General features: G+C 36.9%; 1 protein-coding gene across 1 annotated transcript; it reads right to left on the bottom strand.

Moving 5' to 3' along the window:
- Positions 1-44: 44 nt before the first annotated feature.
- LOC114645346 (extracellular calcium-sensing receptor-like) lies at positions 45-27,408 on the bottom strand. The gene is made up of 6 exons (XM_028793207.2): positions 27,194-27,408; positions 25,717-26,008; positions 19,150-19,977; positions 16,427-16,639; positions 16,151-16,274; positions 45-1,208 (listed from the first exon to the last, which is right to left on the bottom strand). The coding sequence occupies exons 1-6, from the start codon at positions 27,406-27,408 to the stop codon at positions 295-297; spliced, it is 2,586 nt and encodes an 861-aa protein (XP_028649040.2). The 3' UTR covers positions 45-294.

Below are 27,408 nucleotides of genomic sequence, written 5' to 3'. Positions count from 1 at the left end.
TTGTATATTATTCCCCCATACTACAATATAATGCCGAGGAACATATGAAAGATGAAGCTCTACTATAATTATATAATTGTAAATTTCCTAAGTAATACCAAGGGCATGAAGCACAAGGTAGTTTTGAAATCTGATTGATGGTTGATGCTGTGCGATTAATTATACACCTTTATATGAGATTGAACGGTAGTAGAACAGTTTAGACTTAGAAGGTTGTTGGAAACGGAAAGAACATTTCAATGACATGAAGACATGCAGATGCACAATCATTTATCGATAATCACTTAACTGCGCTTATTTTATACTCGAGACGGCCCTTCCCATGACATGCTTTTTGGTATTTTGATCAGGCCTAAGCAGAATTATGTAACATTTAGGAGCAAATATACACCCAAGAAGACCATAACTAGAAGACAGAATGGCAAAAATTTCAACTGCTACAGTGTATTTTCCTGGAGAGCTGACATAAGCAGGAATGAAAGTAATCCATACAGCGCAAAAGATCAGCATACTAAATGTAATAAATTTTGCTTCATTGAAATTGTCGGGCAGGTTTCGAGCTAGAAATGCCAGTACAAAACAACTGGTCCCTAACAAACCTATATAACCGAGGACGCAACCAAAGGCAGCTGCAGACCCAACAGTGCATTCCAGAATGATTTTAGAACTTTGAATACCACTGTTCTTATAAACCAAAGGAGGGGTTGCAGCAAGCCAGATCACACAGATAAGGACTTGAATTAGTGTGCTCACAAAGACACTTCCTCTCTGCTGAGAAGGTCCAAACCACTTCATTATGTCATTGCCTGGAAGGGTGGCTTGAAAAGCCATTAACACCACAATAGTTTTAACAAGGATACATGATATGCAAAGAACAAAGCTAACTCCAAATGCTGCATGTCGGACGATGCAGGACCACTCTGAGGGTTGACCAATGAAAAACAGTGAACAAAGAAAACATAAGCCTAATGAAATTAGCAGCAAAAAGCTTAGTTCTGAATTATTTGCCCGGACAATTGGAGTATTTTTGTAATATAGAAACACTACTCCTATTGCTAAAGTTAAACATGTTCCAGATAAGGTAACAGCTGTCAGTGCGATTCCCATTGTATCTTGGAAGGAGAGGAATTCAATTTCTCGAGGAACACATTCATTCCTGTAGGCATTTGACCAGAATTCCAGGTGACACTTGATGCATTGTAGAGAATCTGTAAGAAGAAAAAACAGAGGATTAAGGAATGATGGCTGTAAATATCACTCTGTAACTTTTTGGAAGGGTGCATGCAGATGAGGAAGGATATACATACTACTAATCAAACCTCCGATAATAAGAATGAAAATCAATCCATTCATCCAATTTCTAACCCGTGTATCCAGTGGGCAGTTCAGGGCACTGGTGTGCTGATATCTAATTCACAAGTACTTGGCACAAAGAATCAATCAATCCTGGATGTGGCACCAGTCTATCATCTGGCACACACATGCACACCCTCACAGTTACTCATTCTGGGACAACATAAGTTGGCAATTGACCTGTCATACATGTCTTTGGGATATGGGAGGGAAAAACCGACGTACCGAGAGGATAACACATGTAGACACATAGAGAGAATGTGGAAATTCTGGAGCTATGAAGAACCAGAAATGGCCACTGTACTAATCCACCAACCCAAGCATACTAATCATATTAAAATTTGACAATAAGCCAACAGTGAATTTTCCCATATTTCAGATTACAAAATTTAAACAATTATGATGAAAAGAGGCCCCCTAGCCTGACAAATCTGTCCATTCTATTCACCTGGACTGTCCAAAATAACATCAAGTCGAGGTTTGAAGGTCCCTAAAGGCCTACTCTCCACCACACTACTTAGTATTTTACTCATTGTGTCTAAGGTTCTTTGAGTAAAGAAAACCTTCCTAACATTTGCTCAAAATTTGCCCTTAAGTTTCCAACCGTGCCCCTATGGTCTTGTTGCAAAATATATTTCAAGTCCCTTCGTAATTTCAAACACTTCTATCACGTCATGTTGTGAAGATTCAACTCACCTTCACAACAGTGCAGTGGTATAGGTGCCCTCAACAGCTTTCTGCAGTATTTTTCACCTTTTTGTAAAGTGCACTAGTTCAACTTACACCTATGTGTCTGCCTCTCTTATTGTTTTACTGGCCTCGGTTCCTCTATCAAGGACCTGGGGTCTGCCAGATTTATCTGTTAAGGACCTGATGGCATTGATACACCTTTTAATCTATGTTAAGTCTGTGGTCATAGCTCATACCTCATAGTCCTGGAATCAGCCTAGTCACACTCTTCTGGACTTACTCCTGTGCTGATATATCTTTAATGTAAAATGGAGACCAAAACTGTACATAGTACGTCAGGTGAAGCCTTACCAGCGCACAATAAAACTTCAATACAACCTCCTATGACTTGTACTCCACACATTGTGATATAGAACTTAATATCCTATTAGCTTTCTTGGTGGCTTCAGTATTGGATATCTGGATGTAGATAGTGATGAGTCCACCATGACTCCAAGATCCTTCTCATAAGGTATACTTTCAAATTTCAGACCTCCCATTCAGTATTCAAATCTAACATTTCTAATTCCTATGTGTAATACGTTACATCTATGTACAATACATTAAATTTCATCTGCCCAAGCCTGTACTATATGCAATAACTCTGTAATGATTCAGTGGATTCTATCCACCCAGCCACCTAGTTTGGTATATTCTGCAAACCTACTGATTATTTTCTTGTCCAGATCATTTACTTATTTTAAAAATAGCAGCGGCCCCAGCACTGATGCCTGATGGACACCACTTTTAATGTCTCCTAATCTTCTATCCAAAACCCTATGCTTTCTGTGTTTGTACCTCACTTTGAACTCACCTACACACCATGCCCTGAATTCCCACTTCTTTTGTTTTGATCACTTATCTTTCATGGGGTATTTATTTATAAGTGCATATCATGCTAACTGTAATAGTAAATTAAACTTAGTAGCAAAGATACTACCATTGCATTTTCAGAACTGATGTTTCTAATGCAGGAGTCACCAGGAGCTGGAGCCTACCCTTATAGTTTTAAGTACAGGGTAGGAATCAATGCTGTACATCACAAGTATACAGTACATCCAGTACTCAGTTATCCAATTTAGACTTGCAACGCCTCTATCAGATAGCAAAATACTATAGTCAGTATACAATAAATCTAAGTATAAAGAATGATATGCTAATTTTATCTCTTAGCATAATCATAACATCCTTACTGTCAGCTTTTTTTGTAATGTGTTACTATTAGTATTAACAATATAAAAATATTGTGTTCAAGTGATGATGCAAACTGCAAAAAGGCTTTAAATCTTTCATAGCTTGGTTAACGCCACCACCTAGTGGGGTGTGGATAAAATGCACAGAAGACAATATTTTATCTCCATAGTGTATTTTATGCATTGAACTATTTAATCTTTAATAGCTTATTATAGTAATTAGTATGTACTATAACTGATAAGGCATTCAAATTAAGGATGGTTAACTTTCTGAAAGGAATTTATAATATAACTGTTGATGACCAAACATATTTTTGAAAGATTTAGAATTTTAGTGAAGTAAAAAGACAGATAGATTTTACTTGTCTCCAGGGTGAAAGTTGGCTTTTCATAGAAGCTTTTTGAATAAGATGGATAGATAGTATAAATTATAATTTTTGTGAACAATAAATGAAAAATGATATGTGACATTAAACAAAAAATCTCAGTATTTAGATACAATTTCTGGTCAGCCATCTCCTCTCATAGAACCAGACACCTGACTCATGTTCACTCATGTTCCCCATGTACACTTAAATTTTCTGCTGGCATTTCTTCCTACCACTTTTAAAGAGGAATATAACATTAAATTGTATGATTGAGTGTGGTTTTGCAAAATGTCCTACATTGGATTGGTTTGATGCTACTGGGTAAGGATTTGACTTCCCCCTTGCCACTGAAATGGTATACATTCCCCAAATGGAGCTTTGTCAAATGAAATATAAAGGATGTACCGTACACCACAACCACAGTTGCATCAGGAACAGGAAACATACAAAACACAGAAAATGTCATAACAGCGCTAATGTAGCCAATCAAGTGCTGTTTTTTGGTTTCCACTGGTGGATAAACCTCAGATATCTATAGGACTAAAGTAGGTGTCAAGGAGACATGGCACTGGTGTATTTAAAGCTGTAGTCTACCAAAGGATCCCAGTTACTCTTTTTGGACTGGTACATTCCTAAACCAACTATGTGCAAGTTATATGCTAAATGGACAAACCAGACTGGCCCAGTATGACTGGGTGTACACATGTGGATGAGTGTGTCCCCATGACAGACTGAAATTCTCTCTAAAATGTGCAAAAACTCTCAGCTGATTCCTGGTTATGCTTTATCTTTCTATGATTATGTTATAGAGAAGCTGAACTAAGAAAATGGTGGCTGGAAAAATAAGGTGGGGCGGGAGGGGAGGGTCTGGTACAAGTCTGTTTTATTATTCTTTGGGAGGTTCAGAAATGATTATGTTGCTCAGTGGGATAGTCATTTACCACACACACACAAACACACATCCACTCACACTCAATAAATGTGTGTTTTGTATTGTGTTGTTCAAAGCATGCAGCATCACAAAGAATGTAACAAAGCAAACAACAATGCAGAAACAAAAAACTACAAATTAGAACCTGATTCTAGGTCCAAATAATGAGCCACCAGGAACACTCCTAGGCCATCAAAAAAGGAGCTGCCGCACTCCATTTGGGAAGCCAGAGTTGGGAGGAGGTAGACAAAGCTTGCCAGGAGAGGACAGGATGTGGGGAAAAGAGAAAAAGAGGAAAGGACAGGGCTTTGATGTGCTTTATGTACTGTGCTGTGACGAGCAGAGATAAGCGCTCTCCAGCTGTAAATAAATGTATGTGCTGGACTGGAAATTGTGTCTGCCTGTCTGTGTAGGGTTAGGGTGGCTGTACATGCCGTGGTGAACCACTACATAGTACATTATATATATATATATATATATATATATATATATATATATATATATACAGTGCATCTGGAAAGTATTCACAGCGCATCACTTTTTCCACATTTTGTTATGTTACAGCCTTATTCCAAAATGGATTAAATTCATTTTTTTCCTCAGAATTCTACACACAACACCCCATAATAATAACGTGAAAAACGTTTACTTGAGATTTTTGCAAATTTATTAAAAATAAAAAAATTGAGAAAGCACATGTACATAAGTATTCACAACCTTTGCTGGAATTGTCTGTAGACCTCCGAGACAGGATTGTCTCGAGGCACATATCTGGGGAAGGTTACAGAAAAATTTCTGCTACTTTGAAGGTCCCAATGAGCACAGTGGCCTCCATCATCCGTAAGTGGAAGAAGTTCAAAACCACCAGGACTCTTCCTAGAGCTGGCCGGCCATCTAAACTGAGCGATCGGGGGAGAAGGGCCTTAGTCAGGGAGGTGACCAAGAACCCGATGGTCACTCTGTCAGAGCTCCAGAGGTCCTATGTGGAGAGAGGAGAACCTTCCAGAAGGACAACCATCTCTGCAGCAATCCAACAATCAGGTCTGTATGGTAGAGTGGCCAGACAGAAGCCACTCCTTAGTAAAAGGCACATGGCAGCCCGCCTGGAGTTTGCCAAAAGGCACCTGAAGGACTCTCAGACCATGAGAAAGAAAATTCTTTGGTCTGATGAGACAAAGATTGAACTCTTTGGTGTGAATGCCAGGCGTCACGTTTGGAGGAAACCAGGCACCACTCATCACCAGGCCATGCTGTGGGGATGTTTTTCAGCAGCAGGGACTAGGAGACTAGTCAGGATAAAGGGAAAGATGACTGCAGCAATGTACAGAGACATCCTGGATGAAAACCTGCTCCAGAGCGCTCTTGACTTCAGACTGGGGCGACAGTTCATCTTTCAGCAGGACAACGACCCTAAGCACACAGCCAAGATATCAAAGGAGTGGCTTCAGGACAACTCTGTGAATGTCCTTGAGTGGCCCAGCCAGAGCCCAGACTTGAATCCGATTGAACATCTCTGGAGAGATCTTAAAATGGCTGTGCACCAACGCTTCCCATCCAACCTGATGGAGCTTGAGAGGTGCTGCAAAGAGGAATGGGCGAAACTGGCCAAGGATAGGTGTGCCAAGCTTGTGGCATCATATTCAGAAAGACTTGAGGCTGTAATTGCTGCCAAAGGTGCATCGACAAAGTATTGAGCAAAGGCTGTGAATACTTATGTACATGTGATTTCTCAGTTTTTTTATTTTTAATAAATTTGCAAAAACCTCAAGTAAACTTTTTTCACGTTGTCATTATGGGGTGTTGTGTGAAGAATTCTGAGGAAAAAAATGAATTTAATCCATTTTGGAATAAGGCTGTAACATAACAAAATGTGGAAAAAGTGATGCGCTGTGAATACTTTCCAGATGCACTGTATATATATATATATATATATATATGCACATTATATATATATATATACATTATATATATATATATATATATTTGCAGGGGGCGGCACGGTGGCGCAGTGGGTAGCGCTGCTGCCTCGCAGTTGGGTGATCTGGGGACCTGGGTTCGCTTCCCGGGTCCACCCTGCGTGGAGTTTGCATGTTCTCCCCGTGTCTGCGTGGGTTTCCTCCGGGCGCTCCGGTTTCCTCCCACAGTCCAAAGACATGCAGGTTAGGTGGATTGGCGATTCCAAATTGGCCCTAGTGTGTGCTTGGTGTGTGGGTGTGTTTGTGTGTGTCCTGTGGTGGGTTGGCACCCTGCCCAGGATTGTTTCCTGCCTTGTGCCCTGTGTTGGCTGGGATTGGCTCCAGCAGACCCCCGTGACCCTGTGTTCGGATTCAGCGGGTTGGAAAATGGATGGATGGATGGATATATTTGCAGCTGGAGATCGACAAAGTGAGAAAAATGAATCACATATCATAAAGTAGTTTTTATTCCTGAACTTTCAACCCCTGCCAGGGGTCTTCATCAGAGGATAATGCTTAGACTTACAAGAATCAAAGGCAATATATAGCAAACAATAACGTGGAGGGGGTGGGGGGGGAGAGGTGGCTAAGTCAGTGTGGTTGGGGGGGGGGGGGGGGTTATTAGGTGTACAGATTATTTATTATGAACATGTTCTTCTTAAGTTTGATGGCGTTCTCATTTGATAGCCAAGATTTGGCCAGCTCTCTGGCACTTTTAGTACTGGCCTACTCCTGACCACACTGACTTAGCCACCTCCCCCACCCCTCCATGTAATTTTTTGCTATTTATTGCCTTTGATTCTTGTAAGTCTAAGCATTATCCTATGATGAAGAGCCCTGACAGGGGTTGAAAACTCAGGAATAAAAACTACTTTATGATACGTGATTCATTTTTCTCCTTTTGTGGATCTCCAGCTGCAAATATGCAAACCATATCATAGACCTTCTCTTCCATATATACAGTATATATATATATTATATACTGTATATATATATATATATATATATATATATATATATATATATTTATATTGCACATACACATATACATATAACAGACTTAATATCTATTCATTTAAACATGTTTTTAACCTGCTTAACAAGATAGTACTTTGACGTTTATTTGGCTTCTTTGTAATCTTTTATTTTTTCATAAGATAAGAACAAAATATTTATACTGTGTTTTAACTTTTTAAGTGTACTGTTTTTTTGTTTTCTTTTGTAATTACTCTTACAATTACATCCAGCATGACTAATAAAAGTACAAAATTTATTGTGATGCATCTGTCACTAATTTATACTTGCTATAAAAAAGGCTAAAACTAATGATTGCAAGAGTTTTTTTTAATTCCACTCCAGCTCACCAAAATACTATGAAGCTTTAACAAGCCTATGGAAGAAGACCAAATATGACAAATGATTTACAGTACCTTTAAAAATGATAAAAATATAGATTATTTTGGTTGTAATGCTTTTTAGATAGATAGACAGACACTATCGACTAAACACAAACCAGAATGACTAACAAGGAAGGAAATTAAAAAAAACGAAAAACATCTGACATGGCAGTTACAGTCATAGTGAGGAGTTATACAGGCATGTTTCTGTTGGTATAAAAGATGCCCCAGTAGCATTTGAATGATTTGTTGACTGAAAGTACTCAGTGTTAGTGTTGCAGACTTAATAAATTAGATTACAATAATACAGTTACAGGTCTCTCTATTATAATAAAAAAATCCTGCGAAGATGGAAGATGAGACAAGACATTTTGGAAGATTTTTGCAAGTCCCACGAGTTGAGACCTTGGCCATGAGATTTTTTCAAGTCACAGTCTCCTCTCAACCATTTTCAACCATGCACATTGTGATCTCACAAAGCAGAATGTCATAAAGAAGTTCAAAAACGTTGGCACGATACACATGCAGAGCAGGTTAGAGATTATGAAAGTAGTGAAAATCGAAAATCTCATAAAACGGATAGTAAAGATCGCATTAGCGCTAACAAGCAGAAATTACTACTCCGTGAAATAATGGAAGAGTGAAAAGAGATAAAATATATGGACATAGGTGATATGTTGGAAGTATGTAGATATTGTTCGGCTTTAAAGTTTAAGTGGGAGACTTGTAGATCGTCTAATTCGAGTTGCCATCAGGGAAAAGTAGTGTTTCTTCCCAATGAGGAAGCGTATCTGTGAGAATTAAAAGATTTGTTGTTTGGTGAATGTGAAATCCACAAACACTACAGGCAAAATATCTGAATCTACAATAAGCTGTTCACGTTTGCATCATTCAATGCTCAAAATGTAGATTTACACGATTCAGGACCATATGCTATGAGAATCTGTGGTCTCACAACAATTAAAGCTACTACAAGTTTAATTTCAAAGAAACCACAATTCGGTCAGGTTTATATTTATGATCATGGAGAAGCGATGCAACATAGAATCAAAAGAGTTAAACAACCGGACGTATTAGAAATTCTGCAGCCAATAATAGATACAAATACATATGTCCAAAGTATTGCACTTTACACTAAATTTATTTGCAAAACCCTGGCATGCATTTATTGGTTACTTTGCAAAATAAATTATTACCTCTTGATGATGTAGATTGTTTTGTCTGTGCTGAAATTCCAAACAGAGAAACCTATCCTGAACTATGGCACAAAGTCATTAAACACATATCTCACAGACCTCATTTAAAAGATTCAGTATGTTGGGACTCAAAAAAAAGTATTTAAAGAAATTTCCTAAAGCTTTTGTTAATTCAACAGATATGACTAAGGCTGGCTTTCCTGATTATCGACGCAGAGATAATCGTCACAAACAACACACTTATCATGGAAAGAAAGTTGTTAAATTGTGAAGATCGATAATTCAATGATTGTACCATATAACCCATATTCGCTCAAACGATTCGATGGTCATATTAATGTTGAGTATTGTGCATCGGTTATGAGTATTAAGTACATCTACAAGTACAATCATAAAAGGCACGACAGAGTACGTGTGACTGTATCCAAAGGACAGTCTCAGGATGAAGTGCAAGCATATTTAGATACTCGGTACGTCAGTGCAATGGAAAGCAAGTGGAATTTAATGGAATTGCCAATGCATGGTCGAAGTCATTTTGTTGAATTATTACCAATTAATTTACCAGGTCAGAATATCATTCAATTTTAAGAAAGCAAAGATGCACAAGTGAAAAAATAATAATAATTGGCTTATTTTGAACTTAATAAAAATGATGTAAATGCAAAAGCATATATGTTTTTTTTCAATTTATTATGTTTGACTATTTTTTACTATGGTTAATTACTCGCTGTAATGTAACATAGTTAGTTCTATTATGCATATGTAACAGTTCCCATGAATATAACAATCTGTTTAAATTGTACGTCTGCTTACCCATACGCAACTGACAGAGCCATGAAGTGGCTGGGCTGGGGGTTGGCGAGTGAAGTGAGCAGGGGGCTGAGCCCCCTAGTCTATTATAATTTAATTAAAATTATTAAAAATATTTGATATCTCTTGCCTTATGTGTACCCTCAGTGTTAGTCCTAGGACATTCTTCAGTATTTTCAAGTGTCTCAACTTCTTTTATCTGGCACTGCCTCTATTGAATGCATTCATGTAGAGTCTGCTTCTCAGACTTTTGAGGCACATTGCTTGCCTCCTGCCTGCTTTCTGACTACCACCAGTGGTACACTATCCTTCGTTGCCCATTGTGAAAACATTGTTTGTATTCTTGCAAATACTTCCCATTTTTTGAAGATATCCCTTAGCAATGTCGTTCCATGCTCAGCACTTTTTGTCTCGATTATGATTGATTGAGCAACCATAGTGAAACTTACTAATCAGATCAAAGTCAAAATGACCAATCAGATTGCTGCTCCCAGGTACCAGACGCATATAGATACATCATCATTTTATTATATAGATTAAATTATTGTCTCTAATACATGAGGAAATAGAGCGAGTTCAGAATATATAATGTAATTCATTCATCTTTCTAAAAATTATCTTAATTATTTAATCAAGTTCGTGTTCATGTTAGCCAGAGTATATACCAGCAACTTCAGGCTCATGGCAGGAGCCATTACTGGATAGACAAGGACACAATCAAACATGCAGCATTCACTTATGTGGGTCCAAGTGTGAGTAACCAGTTAATGTGAGATGCATATGGAAAAGATTAGCACCTGAAGACGTACTTGTACAGAAATAAGAAGCACATCCACTCTCCATACAGATAGTGACCAGGCTGGGATTCCAGCCTGAAATGTTTAAGCTATCAGGTAGCTGCACTAACTGTTACGAGTTAGTAAACACTTTTTAAGTTTTCTCTGTGCATATTTTCATCTGTTTTTCTTTCCAGTTTAAGTTTTGGAATGTGAGAAATTCATTTTATCATTTTATTGAATTAAAATCATTAATACGCTTTTAAAAATATTTCACATATTAGCATATCACCATACTGTTTTTCTGTGGATGCCACCATTTTCATTGGGTTTTCATACGTTGCTAGCTCTGTAACAACCAGAATTCATTTCACATGATATCACTGTTGCAACCTGGTAAAGGTACAGTATGTGTTGCACACTTTCTGTTTGTACAAGATTCCTGATTAAAAAAAAGAAGAAGCCTTTTGTAGAATTAGCAGTGTGTTGCTTAGTTAAGACTGTAGAATATCTGCATATATCTTCAACTTGATTTTTGGTATTGCTGTTTTGACTTGGTTTATCTTTGTCAATTTTGCACTTTTATTTTAATCATGTCTGTCTGGTCCAGTTTAATCTATTCTTCTTTTAAAACTCCATCCTAGGCAGAACACTAACCACTAGTCCATCTTGTTGGCCTAATGAAATTTATTATCATCCTTTTTATTTCTCGTTTCCTGGTTAGGGTCAAAATTGACCACCCCAGCCTAGTCACTCAGGTCTGCTAATTATACCTGTTCCCATATCTCTCTTACCCCTTCACCACCTAACAGCTAATGTGTGGTGAGCATACTGGTGCATGAATGGCTGCCGTTGCATTATCCAGATGGAAGTTACACATTGGTGGTCGTTAAAGTGGTTACCCACTGCTTATGTAAAGTGCTTTGAGCAGTTTAGAAAATCACTATATAAATGTAATTAATTATTTATTATTACTATTAGCAAACCTACTAGGCCACACTGTCTTTAACAGCTTTTCCTAGCCTTCCCTAAGGGGTTGCCAGTGACTCGCAGGCCACTTAAGAGATATAAGTTGTCTAATTTTTTTTTTAAGAGGCTAAAATGTAATCTAATAACTTTACCAATTTAAGTACTTAATAATTAAAGGCATAATTCTGTTCTAGTGAAAATAAATTTGAATCGCAAAAGGAAAAGTAGCTGCTGTGTATGTGCTGTGCTGTATATTCAACCAGGATATTGTGAATCTTCCCAGGAGCATCCAGCCTGCACTGTAAAATCATCCAAGAATAGATTAAAAACACCACAAGAGAACTACCAACTTGAGATGGTATTCTTCCTTACCAAGGCACCTAAACTTAATGCAGAATCTCCCTTGCACCTCTGTTTACAGATTATGATTTGATATGTGCAAGAATGTCAAGCATGTGTTGAACTATCGATATGAGACAAAAAACATCCTTTTAGTATACAATAAAAATGGTCCATATTGTATTCACTCGCCATTCATAACACTTCAGAAATTGTCACATTCTTGTATTGCATCAAATAAATTCATTTCAACACTTCAAACTAGAGCCGCCGTTCCCTCATCTTACACCCTACATAGAGGGCAGTAGGTAAGTTGCACTTGGGCTAGTTTGGCCATTTCTATTACACAGCCATGTCTCTGATCCATAGTTTAAGAAACACTGTTTTAGAATATAAAATTTTATTATAGACAAAGCCCCAAACTGCACTTTATCAGTCATTTCACACATCATCACTAGATTGCTTACCATTTATATGGTCAGTTTTGACTCTGTATAGTTTTACCACCGAAACAGGGTTAGGAAGCCAGCTGTCTTATGCCTTTTGAGCATACTTTTAATGTATGATCGGCATACATTTTGCTTTTTTACAGGATTTGCTTCATGTTGTAGTTGCACCTTGCCCTTTGCCATGATATGTATAATTATAACTTTTATTTGTTTTGACTATCTAATATTTCTGTGGATTATTATAATCTTCTTGCCCCAGCTTCAGTTCCTCATTATTTCCCCCCCCCCCCCCCCACACACACACAGCAATTGTTTTATCTTTGCATGAGTTCTGCTATAATGATACTATTCAGTTTAACCCCCTATAAGTAACAGAATATGTGTGTAATATTAACTCTGTGTGACAGTAGAACAGCCAATAGATTGAAGTTAGACAGATAGAATGAAACATGAACATTCAGACAGATATTAAAGACATATAGTTTTCTGACTGTCTGCTGCTTAGAACAATACATAGAAACCTATAAAATTTGTTACCTAGATATTTAAGCAGAATATCATAAATTCCTCTTTTTCCTTTGATTTTTTTGTGTTGTAATATCTTTTATATCTATTTTTGTGTGAATTGTTTGCCTTGAATTTCACTAAAATCCTTAAAAACAAAGACAGTTGGACTGTGGAGTATTTTTTGTACGACAAGTCATACTAGTGCCGACATTTCTATCTGGTAGCTGCATCTGAACTATTTTGAACTTTTGAACCATCTGAAAACCTTTGTCAAATGCAGCTACAGATGCACTTCTGATGTTGCCTATAAAGGGTTTGATTTTTGTATTACAGCCTTCCCGGATCCCCCATGTTCAGGTCACCCTTTGTTAGTGTTAATTAAAGTGCAAACAGATCATGCATGAAGTTGGTAATAAAAAGTAATAAAAGGAGGAGTAGCACACCAAATCAAGAGTCAAGTATGTGTTAATGTCTTGTTGCCATTACCTATTTGGTTTGTTGCTTTGTTAAGCTGACTTTAAGACATTGATGATCATTTATGGAATTTATTTATTTTTTCTCATTTACCTGTTCAAATTCTTATTAAGCATTGTGTAACACACAGAAAAAAGTCTTGTAATTATTCCCGAGACTTAAAGTTGTCTTTTTTGTTTTTTTTAAATCTAGGAAAATTTTAATAATTAAGAAGTTTTGAAATTCAATGTTAGCTAATTGTTTTATAACTTCTGCAGTTGTCTAAATTATTGATCTTTAATGGCACTTCAAGTCTCTTGCTTGCTAATTTAATTACTTGTTTATTGAGTAATTACTGTCTGCAGGTGTTGATTTTTTCTTTTTTGTTTATTAAGCAGATTTCCTTGATTAACTTTAAGTTTAATGATTAAGAAAATGAAGGCTCAATGGTATTGGTTTAATATTGTTAAACTCTAAAGTAGCATATTTTTTCTATAAATATCTCTGTTTGGTGTCCCGTCAAGCCTATTTTTTGATGCTCATACCCCAGGCAGAGTTTACTCTGTATCCAGGTGAGAACTCAAAAAAATAACACTATAAAAACTATAAAGAATAAGGAAGTTGTTATTAATGCACACTAAATATCTGCACAACTATTAGAATACAAAAGCATACATCTTGCCATTATTTGCTAAATATTCAAAAAAACAACACCACTGAGCTTTGCACTGAGTGCAATCCCAGAAAAACAATTTGACATGATCAATTATAACACTTTTTCATGACATTAAAGGAATATTTCACTAAAAATTATATTTTTTATATGTTACCCCATATGGACTGTAGTGATGATTTTTTAAATCAATTTAATATTTCGCAGAAAACAGACGTAACAAAGTTTCTGATAGAACGTGATCTAATGCTGGACAACAGCAGACAATATCAAAAATTTACTCATGTCACATAATCCACATGTCAAGTCACCCAGCCATATGTTCACAATGTGCAAAACACATTTATTTTTTACTAAAATGTTTTTAAATAAATAGCAGAAAATGAAAGGATCCATGAGCAGGAAGCACCTTCACACATGATTGCGCTTTTCAATTGAAGACAGGACACTCGACCAATGAATGAGGGGTAGGGGTAGGTGTAAGGGAGATTCCTGTTTTTGGACTCCTTATATTTTCCTGAGTTAATGATTTTTACTTTTTTATTTTTCCCCGGCCATCACTGCAAATTACATAGGGTTAATAACATATAAAAAAATATTTTTGGTTGGAGTATTCCTTGAAAAGAAAAAAGCTTAAGTGAGCTCAAGTGAAAGAGCATGTCAATGGATAATATAGGCTGAACTGTAGATGGGCAGTGATGTCAATGGGACACACACCTCAGGTTCAGTGATTTGCCATTCAAGTCATCCCTATCTCTGTCGAAGACCAAATATTAAGATATGCATGATGTGCTGAACATAAGCAGGATGCTGAGACATCATAATATGGGAGCCCCTTAAAACGTCTTCTCCCATGTATCAGTTGGTACTGTTGCCTTTGTACTTTCTTCACTTTTGGTGTCAATATTGGCCCTGTACCTCTATATAATCATAACTAGTGTCCTTCCAGTGGTTCCATTGGCCTGATCATAAGACTAAAATATTTCTCTGAAGATGCTAGTTACATTAAAGAGTCAACGCATTAGCCTTAGTCACAAACTGACCAGGAACCTGTTATAACAGTGTTGGCATCTTGAAAATTCTGCATGGTCATGGTCTTTATGAATAGCCTCAGTTTTTGTAGTCACTAGTTTAGTTGCCCGGTGAAATAGTACAGATTTTCTGCTAGAGTGCAATTCTCTCTCTTTCTTTCCTACTCTGGTGCCCTGAGAGGTGTTAATTGTATTTCATCATTTCTGCTGACAGGTCCACTTGCTCTGGGGCCTACTGCGTGTCCCCACATTCATTGCAGAAATGTACCTTGACTGCCTCTGGGTTTGTTTTGTGAGGAGGTGTGTAAGAACAGTGCCTTTTGCTTTTTGTCACCATGGTGCCACCAGTGCCCTGCTCTCCTATCAACTGACCAACCTTTAACAAGATACACTTTTTATGTACATCTGTCAGTGAATGTTAGGCTTGCACTGACTTATCTGATCCACTTCAGTAGTGTCTATTCATGCTTTGTTAAGTGTCAACTTTAAAAGAATTAAATTATAAAACTAAATCAAGAAAGCTTATAATAAGTAAAAAAAACTGACAAAGGGAATGTACAGAATATCAAGTACTAAAAGCAGTGTCAATACACACCAATACAGTTAATCACACAGTTTTTGATTTCTGAATCAACACTACTGCATTTATTTGACACATGACACTCGGATGAAGAAATTATTTTACACAAAAGTCATATTCTGTATCATTCCTCCAAGCTATAATGCTGGCAAAATTAAAACCTGATATAAATATTTGTATGGCCAATTGTATGTGACAACCTAATAATACTGTTCATTAAAAATAAAGTCCATTATATATCTAGACCCTACAATCTAGAAATGGATTACGTGGGTTGTAAACAAATGAATAAATAAATGAGAATACAGTATATACTATAGATAGATAAATACAAAATTTATATTTGCTTTTAAACTTTGTTGTGATTGTGCTCACTGAGAATGCCACTATACCAAATGGAAATTGACATAAACATTCTCTGTTAAACTGGGGCACACTTACCAGCCATCTCACTAATTTCTCCCTCCGCACACACAACACAATCAAAACAGCAGATTGGTTCACCTTTTCTGATAGCTTTTCTAGTGCCTGGAGGACAACTTGTACTACACACTGACAGAGGTACCTGCATTAAAATAAGTGACAAGTGTTTGAAAGTTTAACAATAACTGATAGTTACTGAAATCTACAAAACTCAATGGCATTTCTAAATCAGAATGAACACCTTTTATGATGTAAACATTGTGCTTTAATTATACTGTAATTTAAAAAAAGTACCTTTTTTGTTCCATCTGCCCAAATAATAGCAGTATCATTAATGTAGAGTTCAGATCCATTAATATGTCCCACATTTATAAACTCCAAAATGCCGGATTTACTCATTTGCCAGTTAATAATATCGTAAGCTGCTATAGGGTCTCCATTTTCATCAAAGTAGACTTGGTCACCAACTTTTGTTTTGAAGTGCACTTTTGTCATGTAATACAAAAGCTGTGAAAAGATATATAACTGCATTAATATATGCTATGATAATGTTTTGCATTATGTGTATCTTGTTATTCCTTTAGGCTACATTTCTATTGTCCCTTTTTATTAAAATGTTAAACACAATTTAACAGTATGGTATATCATTATAGAATGAATTACTAGAAATATGCTAATGCAACAGTCATTAACATTTACATTGCTCTCTATAAATAATATTCTTACACTTTTTATGCTTTATCTTCAATTTTTATGCTCATTTATTTTTATTCAGATTAGGAACAAAATAACATTCTGGTATCCGCTTAATGCAATCTTGGGCCACAGGGCTGCAGAGCCTATTCCAACATCATAGGGCACAAAACAAGAGACACACACACAGACACACAAACACACACACACACAACCAGTTTGGAAACACCAGTTAGCCTAACATGCACATTGGTGGGAGATATGGAAGGAAAACTGTGATAACCAGTTGAATACCCATGTGGAGACAGGGAGAAAGTGCAAACACATGCAGACAATCATAAGGCCTGGGATTCAAATGTAGAGTATTGGATCTGTGAGGCAACATCACTCACCACTGAGCCACCATACCACCCAATTATGAATAAAAAGTGTTCATTTTAAAAATCATAGTTTTTTTCTTCAGGATAGGGCATAATAGGGTGTATCTAAAACCAAAGAATTGAGAAGAATACAAAGTCATAAAGGTGCAACTTTCCCACACAGAATTTCTTACTTGCTTGTCCTGGTGCTTCAGACCTTTCAAATTGCTCACTCATGTTCAGATTAAAGGCCTCCTCCCTTTGGGATCTAGACACTTTATCGTTTTAGTAATACGCCTTTGATCCTCACTGACAACTCAGTTATTCGTCAGGGAGGTCCCTTTCAGGTCAAGCATACTTTATTGGCTTCAGGATTTGTTACAAGTATTCAAAGGGCCTGATGCTGTGTACCTTTACTGTAGTCTTACTAAATAACTCGCAACACCCTAGCATCTCATCCATTATGTTTTTTGTTATTTTCAGAAGGGCAGCTGGAGTATGGTTGACTTGATGTTAGTGTTTTGGAAGCAATGGTGTCATGGCATTCTACATGCATACTGCTGGAAGAGGTGTTAGTGAGGCTAGAAGAGGCCATTTACCCTGTGGTCTATGTGTGGATCCCAACACCACAATGAAGTGACAGGGACACTGCACTGAAAAAGTTGGTGTTGTCCGTTGGATGAAATGTGGCATCTTTCAAAAAGAGTACTGTGTACCTCAATATTCAGGCTAAATTGCCCACTATGGCCTAGTCATTCTGGGACCTTAATCATCCCCTGTCTCTTATTGGTTAGTTCTCTCTCTCTCTCACCTCTTCACCACCAAATAGCTAATGTTAGGTGGGTGTCCTGGTGCAAAAATGGTTGGTGGTTGAAATGGCTGCCCAATATCTATGTAAAGTGTTTTGATTAGCTAAAAAGTGCTGTATATATGTAATTAACAAATACTTAACTGTGTTTTGACCCATGTTGATGCTCCATCTTATTCTTGTGTTTTGAAAGTTCCCTTTATATATAGCCTATCTTGAGTCCTCTTTATGTACTGTGACCTTTGAAAAATTGCAGCTCAGTACTGATAAGTAGATACCCTAGTTAGTCAGATGGTAAACATTTTATATTTGCAAACACATTCAATCCTCTTGGCTTAAATTCAATCATATAGAATAACCAGTAACTAAGTCTGATTTTTTTACCGTATGATGATTTGCCAGATGCTAAATGGCATGAAAATGATGGGAGACAGATTGGAAAACCCACCTTGGGGATTGCAGAACTTCTGTGACTGTCAGTGTGGCCTGCCGTGCAACTATAAGCTAAGTCGTTTAAGTGGACTCCCTTCAAGCAGACACTTCAAGACCACCAGAATGAGGAAGAGGTGTCTGGTAGGGGACAGCAAAAGAGTTCCACATGGGAAAGGTGGGAACCTAATGGTCGATAAATAAGGCAGGTGGTCCTTGAATATTTAAAGGTTACTGTCCCATTGAAGATAAAGTGGCTTACGGGATGCAGTGCCTGATTTTGGGGCTTGCTAAATAATACAATTATACTGACGTTTAACAATCATTCTGTGCCACTGCCTCATTGTCCACAGTCAGAAGATAAAAACTGGCAAAGACACTGTGAAATAAAGGTTATTGTAGCAAAGGATATTTTTTGACGTTCATAGATTACATTGGACATGCATTCTCCTCTAAAACAGGTGGGAGTTGAGCCAATGTCATCTCAGCAGTAAAGTGTGTTGGGAGCCAACCATAGACAGGATGCTAGCCCCCGCCAAAACGGCATGTAACACACTTCCACACACACATACTCACACTCACTCACACATTCTAGACCAGTTAAGAGTCTTCAGGGATATGGGAAGGGATGGTTAGGGATATGGGAAGAAAACTGTACAGATAAACATACACAGACATGAGAAGAACATGCAAACTCTACACAAATGGAAATCAATTAAGTCAAATACCTGCCAAGGCTGTAAAGTAAAAATGTCTGCGCATGTGTTATTCTGTAATGGTCCACTTCCATTTTGACATGCTTGCAAATCGTGCAAAGCATGTGCTATAGCATACACAGCTTTGTAGACATTGTATGTGATTCTCAGCTGAGATACATCAGTGTAGCTGTTCTGAACCTGACTGAGTGATTCCGATCCATTGCAGAGACGCATTCCCGGGGAAGATACGACTGTAACATTCTCCAGTGCCAGTCTGCAGTTAAATGACTCCTCCCACAGCCTTTCAACAAAAGCATTCCCAGGAAATTTAGATGGGTGCAGGCTGACAAGAAAATCCCATAACCCTGGAATTTCAGCTTTTTGAATAGCAATTCCCAGAACCCCTCTGGTAACTGCTGAAATCTCTTTCTTGGAGAGAACTGGAGAATTACTCCAAGCCTCGCTTGCAAGAAATTGTCGGTTGGTAATATTTTGCTCTGCCAGTTCCAGAAACAGTGGTTCCACATCCATATCACCACTAAACACAACAATAACTCTTGCCAATGATTTTTTGATTATATTTACAATGCGTAAGGCATCTTGTCTGGGATAGATTTTTGAAACAGTCTCAGAAAAGGCCATGCAAACATTAGCTTCCAGGAGTTCTTCAGCAAACGTCTGTGTTGCTAATCGGCCGTACTCATCATCGCTTGAAATGGTTCCAATCCAGGTCCAGCCAAAGCGTTTGGCAAGCTGTGCCATTGCTCTTGCCTGGTAAAAATCACTCGGTATAGTCCGAAAAAAGTTAGGAAACTCCTTTCGATTACTGAGACAGGCACATGTAGCATAGTAACTGACCTGCAAGAAGACAAGGCTTATTATGGTTAATCCTAACGATTAAAAAAAAATCAGTTTGCTTTATTGAGATTTTGGTATTGTTCACATGTCAGGAAGCACAATGAATGTATGATAAAGTCAATAAATCATTTATCTTTACTTTACATGCTTTCTGTTTATTTCTGAAAATGACTCAGTGGTACTGGCAATTAAATATAACATAATCACACCTTAGAGAGAGAATTAGTAATCTGTTTTCTGTTTAGATAGACAGACAGACAGACAAATAGAAAGAACCTTATTTGTCCCAAGGGGGAAAGTTACCATTTATTAGTTTTATAAAATGATTTTACAATGCTGTAATTTTCATAAATAACAACTGAACAAATATTAAGTGATACCATAATTATTCCCAAAAACGTTTTCAGAAGGTATGACATATATAGCTGTAACTCAAACACAAGGTTCTAAAAGGTTGATAGCTATCAAAAATAAATAAATAAAAAATGCATTTTTCCATATATTTTTTGATCCCACTTCACCTACCGGCTTGTGGAGTGCAGTGTAGGAACCTCCAGCAATCCTACAACATTAAGAACTATTCTGGGAACCAACCCTGTTTTCAATAACATTGCAAGTCACATAGGAATTTAACACAAATGTCTTTGGAAAGAGGAAAGGAACCGGATCCACACAGACACAGAATGAATGTCCCAGACACCGATCATTATAGGATATTAACCAAGCCCTTAAGGATGTGTAAGACAGCAGCTCTAACCACTGTATAATTGTGTGGCGTTTATCTATTAATACACTTATATGGCTATACTTCCTTAGAAGACTGGCGTCCTTCAACATCTGCAATAAGATGCTGCAGGTGTTCTATCAGATGGTTGTGGTGAGTGCCCTCTTCTACGCGGTGGAGTGCTGGGGAGGCAGCATAAGGAAGCGAGACGCCTCACACCTGGACAATGGTGAGGAAGGCAGGCTCTATTGTAGGCATGGAGCTGGACAGTTTGACATCCGGGGCAGAGCGACGGGTGCTCAGCAGGCTCCTATCAATTATGGAGAATCCACTGCATCCACTAAACAGTACCATCTCCAGACAGAGGAGCAGCTTCAGCGACAGACTGCTGTCACTGTCAAAGTTATTGTCTGTTTTTACCTACATTTTTATTACTCTTTAATATTTTTTTGTATCAGTATGCTGCTGCTGGAGTATGTGAATTTCCCCTTGGGATTAATAAAGTTTCTATCTATCTTTTATTTTATATAAAAGCTTTTCTAGGTTTATTTATTATATTACTGGTAATGGTCTGTTGGTCTGGGAGTTCAGATTCAAACTGGAGACCCTTCTGTCCTTCCCATTCCCCCAACCCCCCATCTTTTTAGTTAATCTTTACTTACAATTTTCAGTCATCCCTGCTGGTAACATGTTCCATGCTAAATTAGTCTGCAATTTTATACTATAACTGTAAAATTCCATTCTATCATTATTAACGTGCACCTTTGTTGGTAGTTTGAAAATGTAATCGTGCTTGATTTTAAAGCTCAGTTGCTTGTCAATCCCTGAATTAGTTATGGCTGCATTTTTTTTTGTTTTGTATATACTGTATTATTCTGTTGATTTTACTTTCCTCTTTTACTTGATGCTGTATACTGAGCTTAAGTTTTGGGATGCTCTTAATGACACTTTATGAAATAAAGATTGATTGACTGATTGGTAGTAAGATAATGTGATATTATTCAAAATGTTTCTGAGACTTGTGTAAAAAAATCCGTAATGCTAGCTTAAATTTTATTCTGGTCCTCACCCGATTTACAGAATGGCCCTTTGAAGGTCACATAACATGGGCCCGTGATTGACTCTCTTATGCTAATAATTGTTGAATTATATTTAAAGGTTAGAATTTTTTTTGCTCGTGTCTCTCTTCTTTTTCTGTTTCACTTCAGTGATAGCGGAATCCTTTTTTTTTCTTTTGCTCTCTATTTTGATATTGAAGTAAATGGTTGCATTTGTTATGTTATCAGTACTGAATAGCATACCATTGTTATGTTCTGGTTTTTGAAAATAAAATAAAACATAGAAACGAAAAAGAAGAAGGACAGTAACAAAACTGAACCATGTTCCCGTAAAGTTCCTTGGGGTTTTAACCTGTTAGGGAGGTGCTATACAGAGTAAAAGAATTACTGTTGTGTTAATAAATAGAGACAATCCAAATTTTTGTGTTTAATACAAGATCTCTGAAACAGTAAAACTTCTTTATTTTCATTCATTATTTTACAAACTGTTTAGTGCTGCAGCTTCACAGTTACAGTGTCCTGGGTTCACATCAAGACACAGTCTGTGCTTAGTTTGTATGCATCACCTACTATCTGTTTAAGTTTTTTTCTGGCTGTTCTGGTTCTCGTTTCACGTCCCATGATGTTCTTGTTAGGCTAATCGGTGATATTGAGCTGGCATTGTATGACTGAGAGTGGGTGTGCGTGGGCCCTGCAGTATCTGCACTCAAAGCTACTCTGACAGGCACTTGCTTCCCTAACTCTAAACCTAAAAAGCATGTTTAAAAAAGATATTGAATATCTGAATATTACTAAATATAATGTATTGTCTGTTTTTCACCTGCATTATTATTATCAATCTTTAATTTAATATTATTTATTGTATCAGTAAGCTGCTGCTGGAGAATGTGAATTTCCCATTGGGATTAATAAAGTATCTATCTATCTGTCTGTCTATCTATCTATCTAATTATAAATGCAAAAAAAAAAAAATCATGTTAATCTTTCATAATTGTTGATTTAGGCTTTGGCACATCACAAAATAAAAATATTCATACATACAGTACATGCATCTGTCTTTATAGATTCAAGATTCACTGCATATAGTTAAAGTCATATGCATCAAATTTGACTTCGTATATTGAAAATTCATTCCACATATGCAACATTTGACTTTTTTATACAGTTTATATTCTGTTTGAACCCGTATATTTCATGTTTTCTTTGTTTATTTAAATCTGACATTATATATTCAGAATTAACTAAATATTTTTAGTTTGACCTTATTTATACAAATTTAACCTTATGTACTTGTAAACCACTCCATATAATTGAAGTGTGAACTGAAATATTAAACTTCACTCAATATATTTCAAATTTGACTTCAAATGCAAGTATATAGTATGTGATTTGAGAGTTTTTTAGTATGTAAAATCTAAAATACTATGAAAAAAATTGGTGTTAGTGATATGCCAGCAGTTATAGGGAGTGTTGCAGATGCATTAAATTATTTAGAGATTGCACAGAGCAATGTGCTACACAGATTGAAAAGACTATCAACAAAGCAGAAGATGCAGATAACCTACTTGGCATCAAATTAATGTGTATATTCTGATCTAACATATCTACTATGTCAGTACCTGTCTAGACAACTTTAGCATATCTCTATCCTGTGTAATAGACATTTGCAAAAGAATGCACACTTAAACATGGAACAATCTAGTGGTCCATCAAAGTCTGATCTCAGTAAAAAAAACCCAAACCGCTGAGCCAAAATTCCTGTTTAGATGAATGCAGAAATGAGTGGTAAACTCTTTAAAGATAGGGATATTGTCCAAGAGACTATGCAAAAATGACAGAGGACAGTTTGGGAGCTGCTTTCTACTGTAATGCTACATAGACACAATTAGCCACCATAGGATGCATTGGAAGTTCATAAAATATTCGCAGAAGAGTGGTGAGATGGAGAACATTCATTGTAAAAGCAGACGAATGGCCAGATATTCACAGAAATGAAAAGAGAAAGAGTAAGATGAACACTCAGAAGGAAGAACTCTTTAGTTCACTTTCCTTAATACAAGTAAAGAGGGTTTACAGCATATTTAGCATGTATTACACACATGATGCCACATCTGGAATGCCTTGGAAGTTGTGAAGTATGAAAGACAGACCAGGGGCCTCATGTATGATGCCTTGCATAGAATTCACACTAAAAATGGTGTAAGGACAAAACTAGAAATGTGCGTACACACAAAAAAAAAATCAGATGCATAAAACTCTGTATAAGCAAAGTTCTATGCACTTTCCCTTTATAAATTGCAATCCATGTCAATTTTAAAGTACATGCATGTGCATACAGCTCCACACTAATTCCTCCCAGAATTTCACCTGTTTGAATATGCAGATTCATATAAATAGCCCCTTTCGTTCAGTTTTTTGGCACATGTTAAAAAAGAGCATGTTTATTTTTTTCTATCCAGGGTCGAACCAGTTCCTGCAAACATTGAGTGCAAGGCAGGAACAATCCCAGCACGGGGCGCCATCTCATCGCTGGGTTAATATGAGCACACACATACACTAGTAGCGTCAACTTAGCATCACCAAATCCCCTGACCTGCATACCCTTGGAAGGAAATCGAAGTATGCAGAGGAAAACTACCAGGAAAACATACAAACTCCAGGCAGGGTATACCCAGCACTTGACCCCCTTACTGCAAGGCAGTAGCGCTGTTGTCGCATCACCGTGGACCTACAGGTTTAATTATTAACAGTATACATAATTTAAATGAAGTTAATCTTTCTGTAAAATATAATATACATACTTTAATGCATTTCATCATAAAAATGATATCAAGTATACATCCTAGTATTCTAACAGTACATTCTCCGGGAATCTAAATTGAATTAGAAATCAGTCATAATCATTGGACAAGAAGTCAGTATGGTCTGTAAATACATACCTCTGTTCTAATTCTTCCATTTGCAATTTCTTCTAAGTATGCTAAAGCAGCCATGGTAGTTGGAATAATTTGGCCATTCCGTGCACCATTGTATTTTTACAGAATGGTTTCAATCAAGTACCTTAAATTTGTAAATGATGTGCAATTAATTTTAGTGTATCTGACAAAGCCCATGTCATGGATATGAATACAAAATAGAAAGGGAAACCGCACAGAAACAGTACCACGCTGGGTGAAGCTGAGTGCTAACCGTTTACAAAACCGAGCAGAAACATGCACACACATTGTTTGAGGCTTCCGTGAAAACCTGCGCAACTTTGTGCCAAGTTTACTTTTTATATATCTCAATGTGAGCATGGAAACATCTTTGTGTGTATTCACTATTTATACATGAGACCCCAGAAACTCAGGGTATGAGCTATGAAGAAAAAACATTGCAGGCTTAGAAGATTTCTGCCTACACTAAAGGTGATTAAGAGTAGACTTGATTAAAATGTTTAAAATGACATTGAGACAAAAAGTCACACATGGAAGTAGAAGTTTAACAGAGAGAATAACATAGCCAAGAATAACATACTTATATTTGCATGAGCTATGTATTTAAATACATTTTTGTTTATTATTGTACTGGAGAGTATGAATGTGTTGCATGTTGGTTGGACATGCAAGAAGAACTTTCAGTGTAATCTCACTGTACATGTGGTAAAACTATTATTTCAACTATGTCTGCTTTACCAGGCATACCTCTCCAGGCGAGTCTCCACTATACTGTAGATGATGAATGAAAACCATGTCATGGAGTAAACACATTTGCATTTATTGAAAAAATATTTCTGGACATACTGTATGTATTTTGTTACATTATGTAAACCCTTTGAGGTACAAGCTTCAAAGAGACTGGCATGCTTTATCAACTAATTACAGATTAAATGTTGGTGTCCACCCCAAAAACTAAAATTTAAGTCCTGTCACAATGCTTGCTACATTAACAAATTAAAAGCAAAAAAATACTTCTTACCACAGGAATTCCAAATGGTGCTAGTGTTCTCGATAATGTGATGGTTTGCGTTGATGATGGGTCACCAATTATGGCAAGCACCCCACCAAATCCAGTACATGGAAGTTTAGTTTGTGTCTGCTTTTGTCCACTAATCAGCGAAAAAGCTCCTCGGAGAGAAAATGGGTGTTTACCACAACTGTCGTGGATCTTATACCCAAGTCGAATATTTGGAAGAAGAGTAGAATCCCGATTTATTTCTTCAATTGCGTAAATCATTGTTTGAGCCCAACGAAAAGATCTGAAATTAAAACTTTGAGACAAGCCATAGGGTTTTCAGTAAATGTTAGCATGAAACAAAACATATATATGAAGTACTAAAACCCTTAAAATAGCACTGATTTTTAGGAAATTCCATATTTCCTAAACACAAGAAGTGTTATGGTTTTGTAATGATTTTTATAAAAAAATATTTAAGAATATATAAAAATATTTTCATTCTCTGTCCATTTCCTATGGTCACTTTATATTTTTGTATTTTAAGTTCTTAATTATTATGTACATTATAAAATAATAAAACAGTAATTATTAGTACATTACACAGCATACGTTTTTTAAAGGCGTTTAATCCAATTCATGTTTGTGAGGGGGCCGCAGTCTATAGGGTGCAAAGGGTACAAGACAGGAATCATTCTTGGATGGACTCTCTTGCAAACACCCACACTTGTACACATTTAGGACCAGTTTAAAATCACCAGTTCCCCTGACATGACTAGAATACCAAAGAAAAACTCAAGAAGACAAAGGAAAATATGCAAAGTCCACAAAAAATACTGACCAAGTGTTGGATACATTTCTTACTTATTGTACAAACCCTTACTTTTCTCCAAAAAAAAGGGAGAAAAACCAAAACATTAATACTGTATATTTATTTTCTAAACCTGTCTATCCAGAGCAGGGGTTGCAGGGCAGCTGGACCCTATTTCAGCAATAATCAAGCACTTGGCATGGAATGTCTTAGGAACATGGAGCCAGCCCATCACAGAGTGAACACACACACATACACACACTTTAATGCTCATTTAGCATTACTGATCCACCTAACCTCCATGTCTTTGGATTGGAGGAAGCTGGAGTATCCAGAAAGAAACCCATGTGGACAGGGGAAGAAAATGCAAACTCCATGCAGGGAGCAGCTGGGACTTGAAACCCGGTCACATTTAATAAACTTTAAAAAAATGTAGTGAAATTGAGTCAAACGAGAAGTTTTTGTTATGACACTGATCATAAGCAAAAATACAATTCATCATTATATTTTGCACAAATTAAAGTGTGACTGCTACTAAGAACTAAAATGTTACAGGCAGGTACCAAAATTGCAGCCACTGCTTAGTTTTTCCAAACCTCCAAGCTCCTTAAAGTGGCCAATCATAATAGCATAGACTTTGAAACCAGCTGCAACATTGGTGAGAACAATGATGAAATAAAGTCAACCTACTTCTCACATTCTGACAACTCTGGGGCCATCTGATATGAGAGGTCATTCACAATCACTTTGAAGTTAATGTGAAAGAGTCCACCTAGAATAATGTCTCCATCCTGGAAGATACTCGGCTGAGTAAATGCCTTCAGCAAACTGCACTTGGTTTCTGAAGCTCCGCCTGCTAAGGATGCCCCAAAATAAACAGACAACATGATGACAGCCAAAGCCAT

The sequence above is a fragment of the Erpetoichthys calabaricus genome, chromosome 2 (assembly GCF_900747795.2).
Source record: "Erpetoichthys calabaricus chromosome 2, fErpCal1.3, whole genome shotgun sequence".
In the NCBI taxonomy this organism is placed as follows: Eukaryota; Metazoa; Chordata; class Cladistia; order Polypteriformes; family Polypteridae; genus Erpetoichthys; species Erpetoichthys calabaricus.
The sequence above is the reverse complement of the archived record's forward strand: the minus strand, read 5'-3'. Positions and strand labels throughout refer to the sequence as shown.